Raw genomic sequence first — 20,085 nt, forward strand, 5'->3', positions numbered from 1 at the left:
AGTTAAATATTAACATTTTATCATTATGCTCGAAAATTTCTCTTACAGAGACATAGCGTTTCTTTCACCCTGATATGCAGGAATTTACTTTGTCAAATAGAAATAACAAGTCTTTCGAATCGAGAATCAACCTATTCCTGATCTCTTCATCAGCTCTTCAATTTGTAAAATATATTTCTCATTCTTTCGCTCCCCTCTCAGACCATAAGCTAATAAGTCTAAAATTGTGTAGTAACACTGGAAAAACTTCAAGTTTACACGTTTATTGGAAATTTAATAATTCTCTCCTTAAGGATAGAGCCTTTAATGATGGCATTAAAAACTTGTTTTCTGGTATATTCTCTGAAAATTCCAGTGACGGTTATAAAACAAAATGGGATTTTTTTAAATATAAAGCTAGGCAGATTGCCATCAGAAGAAGTAAAGAGCTAAAATCCTCTAAAAATAAAAAAAATATTTGAACTCCTAAATAAAATAAACACTTTATTGCAAAAAACATTAACTTTAATTTTAAGAGATTTAAATTTACAAATCAATCAAGCTTATTTGGAGTTAGCTAGAGGGATCTTTATTAGGTCAATAGCCAAATGGTTAGAAGAAGGAGAGACTAACTCCAGTTACTTTTTTGCATTAGAGAAGAGGAATTGCAGGAGAAATTCATTAACAGCTCTAAATAATAATGGCGTCAGGTGCACTGATCCAAACTTAATTTCTAAGTTTATCACAAACTTTTATGACAAACTTTATACTTCCGGATTTAATTCAGATAATTGTGAGACTTTTGTCGAAACTATTAAAAATTATATTCCAACTATTGATAATGATTTTAAAGATTTTTGTGAGTCAACTTTGACAATTGGGGAAGTTAAATCTGCTCTTTTCTCTATGAAGAGAGGGAAATCCCCTGGTGTTGATGGTTTTTCCATTGAATTTTACATCCATTTCTGGGACTTAATAAAATCTCCATTACTTTGCATGTATAAAGAATGCATTGCTCAGAAAGAAATGACTACTTCAATGAAGCAGGGTATAATCTCCCTTATTCCAAAACCTGAAAAAGACCCTCTCTTAATTGATAATTGGCAACCAATAAAACTCTTAACTATTGATTACAAGATGTTGGCCCTGGTGTATGCTAATAGGTTGAAATTTAAGCTTGACCAAATGATTGCGGAGACAGTGTCAGGATTTGTCAAAGGTGGACATATCAGCAATAATATAAGACTTGTTTTAGATTTGTTGGATTACTCTGAATTTGTACACTCTAAAGCCATTATTCTTTTCTTAGACTTTTACAAGGCCTTTGATACCATTGAGCATGAATTTCTTCTGCAATCTCTCAAACTGTTTGGTTTTGGGGAATCCTTTGTTAATGTAATTAAAATGTTTTATAAAGAAATTAGTAGTTCAGTCATAGTTAATCTGAACACCTCCCAAAGATTTGTTATAAAGCGTGGTGTCAGACAGGGTTGCCCAATTTCCCCCTTTTTATTTATTTTGGTTACTGAGCTATTATCACTGAGTATTATGCACAATCAAAACTTGAAAGGTATCTCCATTTTTGACAGGGAAATTAAAATCTCGCAGCTGGCTGATGCCACCACTCTTTTTGTACATGATAAAACTCAACTTTCCAGTGCCATTTCAGATAGTTAGAAATTTTTCATGTGCTTCCGGGTTAAAGTTAAATATGTCGAAATGTGAGATAATGTCGTTGCATAAATGAGATGACACGTCATTTGAGGGTATTCCAGTTAAAGACACAATTAAGTATTTAGGTATTCACTTAACAAAAAATTTAGTAGACAGACAACAACTTAATTTTTCTAGTCGAATTAAGAAAACCCAAAATATTCTTAATCTTTGGCTACAAAGAGACCTAACTCTCTGTGGCAGGGTTCTCTTATGTAAAGCGGAAGGTCTCTCTCGCTTTGTGTATCCATCACTTTCTTTATTTGTGAATGACTGCACTGCTAAAAGTGTTAATAAAATTTTTCTTGATTTTATAAAAACAGGTCTCATAAACTTAAAAAAGAAGTGATTTCCAATTGTAGAAGTGATGGGGGACTAGAAGGGCTACATTTTCACAATGTTATTAATGTGTTTAAAATCAATTGGATTAGAAGATGTCTACTAAATTCAAATTCTATTTGGTTTTTCATTCCTAATGTCATCTTTAATAAAATTGGAGGCCTCCTTTTTATCTTAAAATGTAATTATATGTACAATAAACTCCCAGTTAAACTATCTAAATTTCATCAGCAAGCTCTTCTTGCATGGAAACTGTGTTACATCCACAATTTCTCCCCACATAAAACTCTTTTGTGGAATAATATGAATATAACTGTTAGAAACAAATCTCTCTTTTTTCTAATTGGTTTAATAGAGGTCTAATTCATAAAAATTTCTTTATTTGACAATTCTGGTAATATTTTGTCTTATGAACGCTTCATGACTATCCATGACTTTCCTATTCCTTTTAAAGAATACAATACTGTGCTTAAAGCTATTCCTACAGGTCGAGTGCAACTGGTTAAGAGCCACTTATTATACAACCAAAATAATATGATGGATTCGGCTTTGTTATTGGATGGCATTAGTATTTATGATAAGAAATGCAATAATAAACATATTCGCCGGATTTTTCAAAAAAGAGATCTAATTTGCCCTAGAGGCAGATCCCATTGGGCTGCCTCTATTGAAAATATTGAATGGAGAAAATCGTAGTTATTACCACATAAATATTTTATTCCAAGACCAAAGAAGTCCACTTTAAAATATTACATAAGATAGATCCTGTTAATGCAACTGTGTCCAAATATATTGTTCCCTATCGGTCAGTCACTACAACGTAGGTCATGACTGACCAATAGGAATCTCGCTAGAGAGGCCAATATACTTCGAGTGAAACTAAAACAAGCCAATACACATTGGCGTGCAATCATTTGCAACAGCTGTGCAGCCTCGCAGCGCGGGTATTTAACTAGCAGCTGGTGCGATTGCACACTAGATTTTTGCTTCGGAGCCAAGCACTTCGTATGCTGAACAGAGTGAATTTGAAAGCAAGCCTCTTCTGGATCTCTCCACTTTGGTGCGGGCGTGACGGCACAGCAGCGCGAGCGGTCTTTTTCTCTTCTCTCTCTCTCTTCTTTGTTTGTTGTTTTAAAACTGAGCAAACAAAAAAGCTGTTTTCACGGCTGGTAAGGTGCGCGATTAAAGCGCTCAACGGCCGTTTTCACGGCTGGTAAGACCAGCGAGAGAGAATCGCGCACGGACAGGTGCACATTCCTGTCTGTGTTCGCTGTGACCGTTCCCCTGCGTGCTTCAGCACCAAGGAGAGCAGTCTCTAAAAGAGCTTACACAGACAGTTTGCGTCTTTTTCAAGATGATATTCTATCTGTGTGTTTCTGGATGCGGTCGTTACCTGGGGTCGCGGGATGGTCACGATCGCTGCCTGGTGTGTCTGGGCCTCGAACACGCACAGGCAGCGTTCGTGGATGAGTCATGTACCCATTGTGGGAAGATGACCATCTCGGAGCTGAGGTCGAGACTCACGTTCCTGCAAAGGGGCGGAGTCCCCGTGCCTGCACCTCGTTCCAGCCCCCCCTTCGCGGGTTGCTACGGGCAGTGACACGGGTGACCTGAGGATTACAGTGAGCGCGCTTCCTTCGGGGAACCAACCCCCTAGGAACCCTCACTCCTCTCATGCTCCGCAACCAGTTGAGCTGCCAACGGAACGTTCTGGACCATCCTCGAGATGTGTACCAGTCGCTTTGTTCGGCGCTCCCTGCGACGACCAGATGTCGATCGCTGCATCGGAGGGTGGGTCAGACTTCTCTGCGGACGACGGCTCGGAGCCGCTGCCTCCTTCGGGTGTGGCAGCGGTGCCCGAGTCGGACCCGGAATATGATGGCCATGCTTTCCCGGGCCGCCAACAGGATCGGGCTCGTGTGGAACCCTCCACCGTGTCCCGAGCCCTCGAGGTTGGACGATTGGTATCTCGGGGTGGCGCGCGCTGGTTCTCAGCAACCCACCCCAGTGCCTTTCTTCCCGGAGGTGCATGAGGAGCTCACAGGGACGTGGACGGCACCTTTTACTGCCAGAAACCGTCTCGGTGGCTCCTCCTTCCTCACCACCCTTGATGGCGGGGCAGCTAAGGGATACACGCGTATCCCGCCAGTGGAACGGTCCTTTGCTATGCAACTGTGCCCTAACTCCACTTGGCGTGGAGAACCGTGTCTTCCTTCCCGGGCCTGTAAGTACTCGTCGGACCTGACCGGCAAGGCTTACAAGGCCTGTGGCGAAGCTGCCTCTGCCATGCACGCTATGGCGTTATTGCAGGTTCATCAGGCCAAGGCTCTGAAGGACCTGCACGAGGGTGGTCATGATCCACAAGTTCTCCAAGAACTTCGTGCCGCAACTGACCTCGCGCCTCGTGCGACGAAGGTCACTGCGCGGTCAGTGGGTCGTGCGATGTCCACACTAGTGGTCCAGGAACGCCATCTCTGGCTGTGTCTGGCTGACATGCGGGAGACCGACAAGATCAGGTTCCTTAACTCCCCCGTGTTCCAGACCGGCCTCTTCGGCGATGCGGCCGAGAACTTCGCCCAGCAGTTCTCGGCTGTACAGAAGCAGACTGAGGCCATCAGACACATCCTGCCGCGGCGGTCAGCTGCTCCTCGGTCTGCTTGTCGCCGTGGGTGTCCTCCTGCGTCTGCCCCTGCTTCCGCGCAGCAGCAGCATCCTCCGTCTAAACGGCGCCGTGGAGCCAGTCGCAGGCAGGGCGCCCCGCCCGTCCAGGCCCCCGCCAAGAGGGGCGGCAAAGCCAAGGGTAAGCGGCCCTAGGACGGGCAACCCAGAGATGGAAGGGACTGCTCTCCAGGAGACGATGACTGCAACGCTCCCTCCCCCGGAAGAGGGCCGGGTGGTAAATCCTTTGTTTCATTTTGTTTGTGTTCCGCAGCTGGCCTTAAAACCAGCGGTACCCAAATTTTCAATAAAAGAGCAGTGTCTATCATCTCTGGGTCCGAAGAAGACCCGGAGAGCAGTGGGGGGTTGGAATCTTCACCACTCTCATCCGCCTCTTCTTTCGCCAGCCGGCAGCTGTGTACGGTCCGAGAACGCCACCGAGCCGCCGCCCGCACCTCCTGCCCCGTGGAACCAGGTAAGTGCTGCACAGCACACTCAGACTCCGCTACGGGCCGCCTCCCAGAGAGAGCCTCCCGAGCTGCGTCCCTGTGTTCCACCTCGCTGCCCCACTCCGGGTACGCCTACGGTCCCTTTGGTCCCGCTTGTACGGTCTCTGCGAGCCTGGTTAGTGCTCCCCAGTCCGTCTCTCTGGCTCATGCGAACCATCAGGCTCGGCTATGCCATTCAGTTCGCCCGGTGTCCCCCCAAGTTTCGGGCCATCCACTCCACTACAGTGAGAGCAGCCGATGCCCATGTCTTGCGAGCGGAGATCGCAGTCCTACTGGCGAAGGATGCGATATAGCCGGTCACTCCAGCCGATATGAGGTCAGGGCACTACAGTCCCTACTTCATTGTACCCAAGAAAGGTGGTGGGTTACGACCGATCTTGGATCTGCGAGTTTTGAATCGGAGCCTCCACAAGCTACCGTTCAAAATGCTCACGCAGAGACGCATTTTCGAATGCATCCGTCCCCAAGATTGGTTTGCAGCGATCGACCTGAAGGACGCGTACTTTCATGTCTCGATTCTTCCTCGACACAGGCCATTTCTGCGCTTTGCGTTCGAGGGTCGAGCATATCAGTACAAAGTCCTACCCTTCGGGCTGTCCCTGTCCCCCCGTGTCTTCACGAAAGTCACGGAGGGGCGCCTTGTTCCCATGAGAGAACAGGGCGTTCGCATCCTCAACTATCTCGACGACTGGCTCATACTAGCACACTCTCGAGATCAGCTATGCGAACACAGGGACCTAGTGCTCAGGCACCTCAGCCAGTTGGGTCTTCAGGTCAACTGGGAAAAGTGCAAACTCTCCCCTGTGCAGAGGATCTCTTTTCTCGGTATGGAGTTGGATTCGGTCGCCCAGACAGCACGCCTCACAGAGCAGCGGCTCCTGGGGCATATGGCAGCAGCATCAGCGGTAACCCCGCTCGGCCTGCTACATATGAGACCGCTTCAGCACTGGCTTCACGGCCGAGTCCCGAGATGGGCGTGGCATCATGGCACTCACCGGGTGGCAATCACACCGGAGTGCCGCCAGACCTTCAGCCCGTGGTCAGACCCCTCGTTCCTGCGGGCAGGAGTCCCCTTGGAACAGGTGTCCAGGCATGCTGTGGTATTCACAGATGCCACTGCCACCGGCTGGGGTGCCACGTACAACGGGCATGCAGTGTCAGGGGTGTGGACGGACCCTCAACTGCATTGGCACATCAACTGCCTCGAGTTGCTAGCAGTACATCTCGCCCTGACCCGCTTGAAAAGACGGCTACAGGGCAGGGACGTGCTGGTCCGTACGGACAACACTGCGACCGTTGCGTACATCAACCGTCAAGGTGGTCTACGCTCCCGTCGCATGTCGCAACTCGCCCGCCATCTCCTCCTCTGGAGTCAGAAGCATCTGAGGTCGCTTCGAGCCATGTATGTCCCCGGCTTGCTCAACCGTGTGGCCGACTAGCTATCACGAGCTGTGCTCCCGAGAGAATGGCGACTCCACCCCCAGGCGGTTCAGCTGATCTGGAGAGAGTTCGGGGAGGCTCAGGTAGACCTGTTTGCCTCCTCAGAGACCTCCCACTGCCAGCTGTTTTACTCCCTGACCGAGGGAACACTCGGCACGGACGCACTGGCACACAGCTGGCCCCGGGGCCTTCGCAAATATGCGTTTCCCCCAGTGAGCCTACTTGCGCAGACACTGTGCAAAGTCAGGGAGGACGAGAACTCATGCTCCTTGTGACAGTCCCTCCCTGGCCCATTCCTCTGAGGAAGGACCTTCTGACTCAGAGACGGGGCACCCTATGGCACCCGCGTCCAGACCTCTGGAAACTCCATGTCAGGTCCCTGGACGGGACGCGGAGGTTTTAGGTGACTTACCCCCTGAGGTACTTAACACCATCACTTCAGCACGGGCGCCGTCCACGAGACGTGTTTACGCCCTGAAGTGCAACCTGTTCGTCGAGTGGTGTTCTTCTCGCCGAGAAGACCCCCGAAGATGTCCGATAGGGTCTGTGCTTTCCTTCTTGCAGCGGTTGGAGCGTAGACTGTCTCCCTCCACCCTCAAAGTACATGCTGCCGCTATTTCAGCTTATCACGACCACATAGATGGCAAAGCAGTTGGAAAGCACGACCTGGTCGTCAGGTTTCTTAGGGGGGCGAGACGATTAAATCCTCCTCGACCCCCCTCCATACCCTCTTGGGATCTTTCCCTGGTGCTTCGAGCACTTCAGGATATTCCCTTTGAGCCTCTGCAGTCAGTAGACTTAAAGCTTCTTTCCATGAAGACTTTGCTGCTGGTTGCACTGGCCTCTGTCTAGAGGGTAGGAGACCTGCACGCATTTTCGGTCGACGAATCGTGCGTAGAGTTCGGGCCGGATGACAGCCACGTGGTACTAAGACCCCGGCCTGGCTATGTGCCCAAGGTTCCTACCACTCCCTTCAAAGACCAGGTAGTGAACCTGCAAGTGCTGCCTTTGGAGGAGGCAGACCCAGCCCTGGCTTTGCTCTGTCCCGTTCGCGCTCTGCATATGTACGTGGATAGAACTCAAAGCGTCAGGACCTCAGACCAGCTCTTTGTCTGTTACAGAGGCCAGCAGAAGGGAAAGGCTGTCTCCAAGCAGAGGATGGCCCACTGGATAGTGGATGCCATCGCCTTGGCTTACCAAGCACAAGGCGTGCCCTGCCCGCTCAGGTTGCATGCACACTCCACGAGAGGCGTTGCATCCTCCTGGGCACTGGCACGTGGCTCCTCGCTAACAGATATCTGTAGAGCTGCGGGCTGGGCGACACCTAACACGTTCGCTAGATACTATAGCCTACGTGTAGAGCCGGTCTCCTCCCGTGTTCTCACCCTAGACGGGTAGAAGCACTGAGAGGTCTGGCTCTGTCGGCTTGCTGCACCCTACTGTGCACCCTTAATGCTCCAGAGTAAAACCTGTCGAGTCCTCCATAACCCCTCGGCCCGGACTTGGCGGAGCGTCCGGCGCCAGGCCCTTATCCGCTGAATCCTTGAGAACCGGATCTGGGCTGGGTTCCATATGTGTGACCCTACGGGGATCCCATATGTGTATATTCCACGGCTGCTCCTATCGGAAGCTTGTGTCTTTCCCTTGGGCTAGGTCACCCATTATTTCATATGCAGTACAGCCTTCGGGCTAGTCCATATGCATTTCCACATAACTCTTTGAAGAAGTGGCTTCCGCCGCGTTCCTTCCTAAACAGAAAGGGCACGCTTTCCCAGTGTTATCCAATATCTCACTGTATGGGTTATCACGGAACAACAGTGTCAGACTCACTCTGTGTAAGCCTCCGCCTATCGTCCTTCCAGGCAAGAAGGTGTAGAGGCTTGCATGAGGGCGCTGGATGGGGTGCAGCAGTGACTGACCGATAGGGAACGTCTCGTTTACATATGAGGGAGGGAACGGAGACGTAGGTCCCGTCGCCACATCTGCTGCCGCCCGCCGGGGCGACCAGCTTTTTCAGGCTTGGCTCCTCAGCAAAAAACTAGTGTGCAATCGCACCAGCTGCTTGTTAAATACCCGCGCTGCGAGGCTGCACAGCTGTTGCAAATGATTGCACGCCAATGTGTATTGGCTTGTTTTAGTTTCACTCGAAGTAGATTGGCCTCTCTAGCGAGATTCCTATTGGTCAGTCATGACCTACGTCTCCGTTCCCTCCCTCAGGGAACGAGGGTTACCATATGTAACCGAGACGATATTTCTAGTACCTGTTCGTTTTGTGGTGACGAAGATGAAACATTAATACACTTATTTTTTTCTTGCAAATTGGTTCAGAAATTTTGGTCTAGCATATTGTCTCATTTAAATAAAACCCCCATTCATGCACACTCCTTTAATTTGAAATATATTATTTGTTATTATACTGATTCCCACACATCCAAAGAATACATTTTTGAATTTTTTTATTTTATTTGGCAAATTTTTCATCCATAAACAGAAATTTATGGGATCACTTCCTATTTTGTCACATTTTTTGGCTGAAGTAGACTCACTGCTTAAATATTTTAATTTAACTAGCAATAAAAAATGTGATAGATTCCTGAACATATACGAACAATTATTTTGTAATGGCTCTGATATTCAGGATTAAACAGCTTATATCATATATTGTTTATTTTATTTGTATTATTATAAATATTATTATTATTTGTTTTTTTTTATATATTTTATAATTATTTATGGCATTTAAATTGGAATGAATCTGTATAATTTGTCTGTTTTACCTCTTTTATGTTTTCCTGTATATATATATATGTGTGTATATTTACATGTTTCTTCAATAAAAAATAAATAAAAAAAGCTCTGGTGTGTAGCCTATAGCCTAAACATACATGTGTGCGTGATGTGATGGAGGGGTGCGATTTTCGAATAATAATTGAATAATACCCAGCGATCTTTGAATATTATTTTTGCTTGAAATGCCCATCCCTACTGGTAACGTCTTACAGCTTTTTCGTTGGATGCTTCAGTTTTAGCGCAGCTAACAAAAAATGTCTGCTCTCTGGTATTGAATGTAGCTCATACGAACCGGACATAGGCATTCTCTCCTTTTTATCTTATGCTCAAAGCACCCAGTTTCTAAAAAGTTTTTTTTTATCTTCTTTGAATTGTTAAAACAACCAACAACAGCACATGTAGAGCCTGAACTCATTCTCTCACTGCTAATACAGTACGAACCGGAAGTAGGCAACCGGAGTCGTCGTCATGGCGGCGCGCATTGTTTAGAGCAGAATAAGGTGGATAAAGTAAATATTCAACAGAATCGTGTCAATTACAACTAAGAGAAGTGTCAAGAACAGTTGGTTGTATTATTCGTGTGATTTAAGAGACTAATCTCACCTGAAAGTGATGAAAACTTTCATTAAGGGTTAATATTAACCTTCAAGATTATATGTAGGCCTATGTGCATTTTAAACTTAAATATGCATTGTGTAATATTTAGGAGGATCTGTTGACAAAAATGCAATATTATATACATATGTTTTCAGTGGTGTATAAAGACCTTACTTAATGAACCGTTATGTTTTTATTAGAATATGCCATTTATATCTACATACACCGTGGGTCCCCTTACATTAAAATGCGCAGAAATGTTTCTACAGGATCCCTAAATGGAGACATTTGTTTCTTCACTATGTTGTTCTTCGTGCAAAGAAGCTAGCTAAAGTCAGCGAATAAAACACTGACACAGTGATGAACAAGTAACAATAATATTTGCAATAACATAGTTTTACTGAATAATTAAGTAAACATAATTTATTCATTTATCTTTGTAAATAAACCTCATTGCTTAACTGACTACTCTCTGCTGTCTCAGACGTCGACATTTTTCCTGTCGGCCACCGTAACTTCTGTTGGTTGCAATTCACAACCTCACCTCTAGATGCCGCTAAAAAAATACACAGTGCACAATGACTTATGTGTTTAGTTGTAGTTTATGAATCTGCAGTGGGATTTATTTATTTTCTTTTGATTATATGATTTTCATATGTTTATTGTTTTGTTTGAATGAGTCTTTGCATGGCGGGTTCAGGGTGGAGTCTGTGATGATGTTTTGCATGTGAATCGTTGGAGGGTGTAAGTTTGAAACATGGCACACTGCCTGTCTCAGGATGTTGTTGTGGGCAATGGTAAGAAATGAATAGCCTATACAATTAGCTAAAAGAGAGATCAAAGTGATACATTTTTTCTCTCTTTATCTGTTGTTTCCTATCTGCCTTACTCAAATGAGTGAACCCCTTGCAAAGTTATGTGTTTTAGGCATAGATTGTATCAGTTGCATGAGGATGTGGATGAGGGATATAGATTTTTAAATTTAAATTTAAAAAATGTAATCACATGCCATCTCTAACTTTTATCACTCTACAAATATCCAGCTTGGTTTTTTATGATTGAAACCTTGGTCTGCTGTATACAAAGATGTGTGAGATCAAATTTAAGAGGTTTAGACTAAACATTTTCTGAGTAAATGTAAAAACATTGTCGTTTTAGAATTATCCCTGCTCTCCCCAAATGAGTTTTGATAGATCTCCTGACATGTTCTCTATATGTTGTCTCTCATCCTCCCCAATCAAAAATGGATGGAGTTCTGTCTGTCTGTCATAAACTTCCTGCATGGTCTTCTCTTGCTAGTCTCTCTTCATCAGTCTTTCTTCATTATTCTCACACTGAGACAAACACACCATTCAATAAATCACTGCACTCCTAAGATAACTCCTAATGAATTGGTGCACTGCATGATGGTGGGAGTGGAGTGTCATCTGCAAGGATGTTTTTGGGTCACAACAAGGCTGCTGTACTCATTCAGCTCTAGAGAAAGAAAAAAGTGGATGAAACCAAAGTATTTTTCAGCCTTATTCGAACAGAAAGGCTTCATTGTGAAAGGAGACATGACGTCAAACCCTGGCCAGAAAATAGTTTCTCAGAAGAAATGTATTCCAGTCAGTGTTTTGATGGCATCAACTGATTGTGCTGAGGGAATTATGGACATTTATTCTTGAGGCAATCCCTCATCCATCACCCTGATGTCTTAGTCTGACAATTAATAAATTATACACTTGTCTTGCATCACCTTCCAAATCACAAGAACATCAGATCTCCTGAATGCCGAAAGCTGATGTTTTAGGTTCCTCAACTCTAATAGTTGACGACTTTGCCACATTCTTCATAAATAAAACAACAACCATCAGCGTCCAGTTCTCCACACCACAAACTGACAAACACATCTTAACAGCAAACATACACACTCTCCCCTCCTTCTCTCTGCTCTCAGAGGCAAACGTCTCTAAACTCATCCTTTCCAATCACCCTACCTGTCCACTTGATCCTATCTCCACTCATCTCATTCAAGCCATTTCTTCTTCAGTTGTACCCGCACTCACTCATATCTTCAACACCTCTCTTCATACTGGTACTTTTACTGTACTTTTACATACTGGTGTCTGATGCTTTTGACACAGTTAACCACCAGTTCCTTCTGTCAATCCTCATGACAATGGTCATCTGAGCAATCGCACTCCAGTGGTTCAAGTCTTACCTCTCAGGTAGGTCCTTCAGGTTGTTTTGGAAGGGTGAGGTGTCTAAGTCACAACATCTAGCAGGGCCAAGTACTTGGACCAATTCTCTTCTCCATCTACATGTCATCATTAGGATCTGTCATACAGAAACATGGTTTTCCCCATCACTGCTATGCTGAGATCACACAACTCTCATTCCAGCCAAATAATCTGACGGTAGCTACTCGCATCTCAGCCTGACAGACATTTCGGACTGGATGAAGGACCACCACCTTCAACTCAACCTTGCAAAGAAAGAGCTGCTTGTGATCTCGGGCAAACCAACATTTCATCACAATTTTCATTCAGCTATTTGACATCCATAACTTCTTCCAGGACAGCCAGGAACCTCGGAGTTGTGGCTGATAATCAGTTAAACTTCACAGACCACTAGAACGGCCCAATTCATAATTTTACTGTAAAATACCGTTAAATTTACAGTTTTTGAAAGTGAAAAAGACCACTCATTGTATAATTTACAGTGAAAAACCGTAAATTGACATTCCCACAATTCCCTGCGTGACACTTTACATTTGATGTATTTTTGGTGACGTAGTGCTTGTGATGAGCTTTGATTGATCATGTGACTCTCATCACTGCTGTGATTGTTGGTTGTCAGTGTATTACAATGGTACAAAACAGATATTAATACTTCAATTGGTTGGTAAATTAACACTATATCAGATAATGAAATACGGTTTATTACTGTCAATTTTAAGTTAAGTCTGTAAAACCAATGATGTTGCTACCGTATTTTTTGACGGTAAAGTTCTGGAAACCACACCTACCGTTTTTTTACTGTAAAAATTACGGTTTATTTTTTACAGTGTGAACGCAAGCGAAACATCAGCACCCGCCATTTTTTTAAAAAGCAGTGTTCACACAGATTTTATAGTTTATATATTTACTCCACAAACTAACTCTACCAACATGGAAAACAGTGATAGATGGACCTCTCAACCTTTATACTAAGGAGAAAATACAACGCAAATTTGAGGCGACCAAGTGAAACATGATTATGTATTTCTGCTCAGCTAGCGACATTGGGCATCAACCACACAGCAAACACTAATACTGTCAAGTTTTCCAGATTTTGTGTTTCAGCTCTGGCCAAACTTGAAATGGCATTCAAAATTTGAAGGACACAAGAGGACAACTCATTGAGCTATACTGTTTTTATTTACTTCTGTTTGCAGAGGTATTGGCAGAAGTAAAAGTAGAAGGAGCAGTACAATAGTTGCTGTAGGTTGAAAACCTTTAAAAGGTAGATTGAAACAAAATAAAATATGCATTAATATAAATAAAGGTATTATTTATAATCACATTTAACATATCATTCACCATCCCCATATGAGCTATAATCAACTAAATCAAATAACTTGACAATGAATTATAAATGTTAACAAACTTAAAGAACACCTTTTAAATCAAATAATTGTTTAACACAATTCCATAAATTAAGCTGAAACATAATACCGACATTTTACAACTTCAATGTTGTTATTTTACATCAACATAATTGAAATAGTTAATGTTCATACCAGTTGCATCTTCAAGCTTGAATTTGAGCTGAATGTGTGAAAGTCCTTGTTTGTCAACTAAGAGACCTTCTTCAAACTTTTCCACCAGGGCCCTGTCGCAAATGGCACACTTCATGTGGACTTTCGGTTTTGTGGACTTAAATTGCACTTGCTCTCTGAGTCTACGAGTCCGTAGGCCGTCCCATTCATCATGTTAACGCTCTGAAGTGTGCTCAGCAGCGCCCCCTCTGTACTCTTGAAACGGTCTTCCGCGAAGCCCGCATGGATGCAGGCTCACACACTTTAACTACCCAGGAATTCTTGCGGAAGGCCAATCAGACAACGGATGGGAGGAGATTTCGCTCACGGACAAGTTTTATCTCTAAAAACTGTTTAGCTTATAACGCAAGTATATAGGGCATAGAGTTATGAAAAAAATCGCTAGTTCATACCACTAACAAGGCTCAAAATAGCCCCAGACTAACACGGTAGCATAATTAGGGTCTCTACCTGCAAACCGAAGCATTGAAAACGTTGTAAGTGTACAGACAGTTTAATAAGAAGATATTTTATGAAGACAGTCGACTTCGCGTATACAGGCAGGAGCCATCTTTGGCTCTCGAGCAGATGAATCATGAATGCCGAGCCAAGTGCGCTGAACTGTCTTGGAATCTCATATGGTCCGTTGTTTCCAGGAAAAGCACAAACACGAACCATTTACTTATCGTCAATATGTACACGTAGCCTACTGTACGCTCGTTCACATCTCACCAGCGCACTTGGCTCGGCGTTCATGATTCGACTGGTCGAGATTGTTTTCCAAAGATGGCTCCTGAATTTATACGTGAAGTGGACTGTCTTTATAAAATATGTTCTTATTAAACTGTCTGTACACTTACAAAGTTCTCAATGCTTCAGTTTGCAGGTAGGGACCCTCATTATGCTACCGGGTTAGTGTGGGGCTATTTTGAGCCTTGTTAGTGGTATTAACTAGCGATTTTATTTTCATTACTCTATGCCCTATATACTAGTGTTATAAGCTAAACAGTTTTTAGAGATAAAACTATTTACATTCGATAATCATGAAAACAAATCTCAGAGAACGGTTGCCTATGTACCAATGTGTAATTAGACTAAAGGTTCATTTTGCGCTGGAGTTGTCCTTTAACATGGCTGAGAAGAAAATATTTAAGTGTAAGTATCATTACAGTTTTTATGACCTATAGGTGTACATTTTACTAATTATTACCTGCAATTTATACAAACATTATGGTCATTGACCAATGGTTGATGTCTCAAACATAGGCTAGTAATAGCACGCTGAATAATACGATCGCATTATGATTCATTAAATAAATAGAACCGAATGTCAGGGCTTTACTGACTCATATGTAACAACAACAACAACAATAGGCAGCATATTTCCCCGAACCTGCACCTGTCCATAACAACAACCAGACTGTCTCACTATTTCCAGCGTGATGATCGAGTCTGTCCCAAAATTACCTCTCAATGCGCCCTTGTGGACTCGCGCCAAGGGCCCAATTGGTCTGCACTACTTGACGTCACAAAAGTGTGGACTCTGAGGAAGTCCACAAGTCCGGAGTGTGCCATTTGGGACAGGGCCCTTGTGGTACCGCTTGTGGTACCGCTTTCAAGAAACAGAAATCTTTTTGTCAACACTTGACCCCATAATACTAACACTTTCTATTCTATTCTATTACCAATCTATTTTTTATTTATTTAAAAAAAAAAACGTGCTATGTGTACTGTGCTACTTGTCACAGCACTTGATTATTGTTGCCCTATTATTGATTTGATTGCTTCTATTGTTCTCCTCTTTTTAAAATCACTTTGGATAAAAGCGTCTGCTAAATGATTAAACGTAAATGTAAATGTGCCATGCAGTTTTGTAGGAGTATGTGGCAATGGCGCTCTGGTCAGCTGTTTATGACCTTGTTCTGAGTTATATTGCTCTTGTCTGGCCTTAATGCCCCAGCTCGGCATTTGATTGCAACAGTCTGGGAGTGATGAATTATGCTGTAATGGCTGCTCAGGAAGAGGAGCATATGATTTCTATCATGCCATCACCAGCTAATGTGATTTGGCTTTTCTGGAGGATATAATTTGACAGTATAATATTTCCTCTCTTTCTGTCTGTTCTTTTGTATGTCTATGTGCACATAGTTGCCTATAAAATCATAATAAAAATGTAGAAATGCAAAAAGGTTTGCGTGAAGGTCAGGCTGTAAGGGTTAAGGGATAGAGAATTCAGTCAGGACCACTATCGTCAAATATGATTGACAATTAGCATACATTTTGGATTGGTGGTATGGTTCCGTTCTGGGCAAGAACTCCCTGGGCATCCATGCAGCCTAGCATGGATAATAGCAGAGCAGCAATACCCCCCCTTAGGGAAAACAGAACAGAACCAACATGAATGCATGCAATATCATTAATTAAAGATTTTAAAGTACAACATAATTCAAGAATTTATTCTGATCAAAGGGGAAAACCAAATCCTGACTGACGAGAGGAGGAGCTGGGGATGGAGGAGGGTAATTAGCTCCTGAGAAACGCGAAAGCTGCTGATAATACTGAAGGAGCTTATATATGTATACAGTGATAGGCGTCGTATTCCTATAGGTAGACGTGGATCAGCTGAGAGTCAGCTGATGCGAGCTAGACTAATGTGACCTGCCAGAACTGACGCGATGCTTGATTATCATTAGCTTTGAATTAAAACAGCAGAGGTCATATGAAAGTACACAGGGTTTCAGTGTTTTGAGGATTAATCAAATATAGGCTAATGTCTATATAGAATAAATAAAAAGATATTTCAAGATTTCTCCAATCAAAACATTTCAGTATGAACTCAAGCATTTATGATGAAATTCAGGCAATACTAAATACTGTTAAAAAATGCTACAGTAAAAAGTGACAATTTGTAATTTATCTAATATTGCATTACTGTGTAAATGTAAAAAATCTTTAAAAAAATATAAAAACAGTTTTTGCCAGTAAAAAAATATGAATTAATGTAGGCTATAATTTAGGGTGGAAAACAGTAAAACGACATTCAAGTCATAATTTTTGCCATTTATTAAATTATTATATTTTACATTATAATTACATTTTTATTTTCATTTTATTTCTTCTGATTTTTTGTTGTACATTGGGGTGTTTTGTTATTTTAATGTTTATTGCATTACTTTTAGTTTCATGTGTGCTACCCTGATGGTGTTTTGTCTTTGTGTTTGATCCTGTGCACCATCTAAGCCACTTAGCCTACAATACATTTTTAGGGTAATCTGTTATAACATTATATTTGTGTGTGTGTGTGTGTGTGTGTGTGTATATACACACACACACACACACACACACATATAAACACACAGTTATTATATCCTTAAAGGTGCTCTAAGCGATGTCAATGTTTTTTAGGCCAAAAATGTTTTGTCACATACAGCAAACATTTCCTCACTATCCGCTAGCTGCTGTCCCCTGAAGACACTGTAAAAAAAACGCGGTTTCTGCAGACACCCCAGGCCCCACAAAGGCAACAAAAACAAACTGTAGCAACCCGCGCCACGAAACATAACAAACAGTGTTCCAGCCAATAACCGACAAGAAGGATTTGGGGGTGGAGTTTGGGGGGTTAATGCGCATACACATGATGGGGCTGTGGAGGAGAGAGAAGCATGAAGAGGGTAGTTTGAATTATATTCCCTTTAAGTTTGACATGGCCGACACACGACCAAAGAGACGGCGTTCCGATGAACAAACAGCAAAGAGGGAAAAGGATAGTTCCGAATTTACATTGGAGAAGCCTTATAAAGGTGGCTAGACCTCTGCCGGCAGAAAGGCTTCCAATCCGACAACAAGGTAGCTCTGTTTTTGCTGGACAGGTGGGCAAATCAATTTTTAGGACGTTCATGTTCGCCTTACCAACATAAGGATATAATTAGCCAGAACTATGCCGTCAGCACTAACTTTGGTGAATAGCCTACAACATATAGGTTTCTAGCAGCTAGCGATCAATCTCTTTTGTAATGATCAAGCAAACTCACAGTAGGGCGACAGTTTGTGTGAATGATTGTGTTCACCCACTGTTTGTTATGAATCTCAATGTTCATTTATAGGCTATTGACGACTTTGACTATATTTGTTTACGACGGAGCCGTTGTTTATGCTCACTAGAAAACGCGAAGCTAAAGTTATCTTGTTATTATTGTATGGGGCACGGAAGGGAGGAGGAGGAGACGAGATGAGGAGGAGGGAGGGTCTTCGAACGTCAACAAGAAGTGACTCACCCGACATCGCTTAGAGCGCCTTTAATGAAAAAAGTAATCAGGCTTGGAGAGAACCATACAATTTTCCGCTAGTCTTGCCCAAAACTTAAAAAACTGTGTTTGACTTTACAAGGTTGTGACATCTTTGTAATATAATAAAAAATATATATTATACTTTGTTTGTTCCCTTATTTCCACATGCAATTATGCATTTATTTATACATCAAAACATCCATTGCTGCATTTTTAAAAGGGGCAATTACTGGATAATTTCATGTTGTACTTAAGTGTACCACAGGCGGAGGCATTTGTTTATCATTTTCAGGCAGGCTGTAAGTCGTTGAGAAGCATGTTTATATAAATCAGCTCGTGTTTATGGATTTGAATGGCTCCGTTTAAGTGAGATGGCTGGGACAGTTGGCAAATCAAATGGCAGGACCTGACTCTTCAAATGTGTTTTTAATCCAGTCACAACCATCTTCAGTCATCCTTGATTTGCATGAGAGACGCTGGAGGGACAGTAGCCTATACCGAAGTGAATGAACGCGAATACTGACAACGGGAATCCTTCCATCACTGCTTAGAGCGTCTGGCAATCAAACGACAGAACGAGGCTAATTGGCCCTCATAACCCTGTATTATCTCGGTAGTTACGGACGCCTACCGGCGGCAGAACACGGCGCGAACGCCATCTGTGCGCTTTATTTTCTCCCAGTGGCGACGAGGGGGTGAGAGAGAGGGAGGGGGTGAGAGAGAGGGAGGGGGTGAGGGAGAGAGGGTGAGAGGGAGGGGAGGAGAGGGGAGTTTGAATCTATCCGCCCGCACAATCTATTCACCACCTCGGTTGGCAGAAGACGTGCTGTGCCTTCTCTGTTCATGGATTTTACGGTTTCGCGCGGACGCACAGGACTCCATGGCTGTTTGTCTCGCCGTGGGCTCTTAAAATCACAGGCTCACTCACTCCAATGGTGAGTTTTTTGGCGTAGCTAACGGCAGAGCGCGCGATGGCTGAGCTGCAGGCTTCCGAATCCGTGGCGGGACCCTTATACGAGCTCGTCTCCGAGGCGACCACTCCGACCCGGGACGCGGCAGCGGCATCGGGACTGAGCATCAGCGATACCTACCAGACATACCTGGACGTCTCGGCGGCTGCGCACCCGTTGTACGGGGCCGAAGGTGTCTACTCTAACGGACGGGGCTGCAGGGAGCACAGCAGCCCTCGGATCGGTACCCGGAACCGCGACAGTTCTGCAGAGAGGTGCATCGGCACCGGGAATCCACCTTGCGGTATTATGAAGGTGAGTGAGTGTTATCACTTTGTTATTGACTAAGGACTTTCAAAGCTCTGCAGCGGTACAAATGCCCACGGAACCGTCCACTGCAAGGAACACATTATGTAGCATTACCTTCTTAACTGTTCTATAGGCTGTTTCGTTTGCCCTCCCCTGTTTAGGACTGTCCTCCTGACACGTTGGCTCAAAATTAAGTGAGATACCTTTGTAGAAGATTTTGAAATATCTTATGGACATCTTATGCCCACTAAGAGATTGACAATTATTAGATATGTAGATTTTTTGAGTATTTTGATGATAATTTTGAATAGGCCTAATCAGTAGGCTGCACCATTAAAAATATTGGCTACTACCCATTATGAATATTTTAATCATTTTAAGTATTTAATTAGTAGGCCTATTGTTTTTGCAATTTATATTTATTTATATTTCCGTAGGCCTATTTTGAGTTATGTCTAAGCTTTTAGCCTACTTGACCAAGTATGTAAAAAAATTTTTAGAATTAAATTTGTAATTTTATTTTCTGTTGTTAAACTAAACAATATAATTTTTGATTATATAATTATATTACTGATGTCTGTTAAGGTACTCAGAAACATTATTTACATGACAGCTGTATACCACCGACTGTGACAGTGCAGTTCTAAACTTAAGCTGAACCTTAAGCAACACAACGACTGGAAGGAGAGCTGTCAAGTGGTTTTTAATAGAAAACATTATTCGTTATAGTTTAC

At 43.3% G+C, this 20,085-nt stretch overlaps 1 protein-coding gene across 1 annotated transcript in view; it reads left to right on the forward strand.

Annotated features, from left to right (window-relative positions):
• The first annotated feature begins 18,724 nt into the window (after positions 1–18,724).
• The window catches only part of LOC143721696 (inactive phospholipase C-like protein 2), a 91,263-nt gene continuing 89,902 nt past the window's right edge, over positions 18,725–20,085 (forward strand). The window contains exon 1 of the mRNA XM_077212378.1: positions 18,725–19,357. Within this exon, the coding sequence (XP_077068493.1) occupies positions 19,064–19,357 (294 nt within the window). The 5' untranslated portion in view covers positions 18,725–19,063. The remainder of the gene's footprint in view (positions 19,358–20,085) is intronic.

This window comes from Siphateles boraxobius, unplaced genomic scaffold (genome assembly GCF_051911475.1).
Source record: "Siphateles boraxobius isolate OS27281-9 unplaced genomic scaffold, OSU_SipBor_1 66, whole genome shotgun sequence".
NCBI classification, from domain to species: domain Eukaryota; kingdom Metazoa; phylum Chordata; class Actinopteri; order Cypriniformes; family Leuciscidae; genus Siphateles; species Siphateles boraxobius.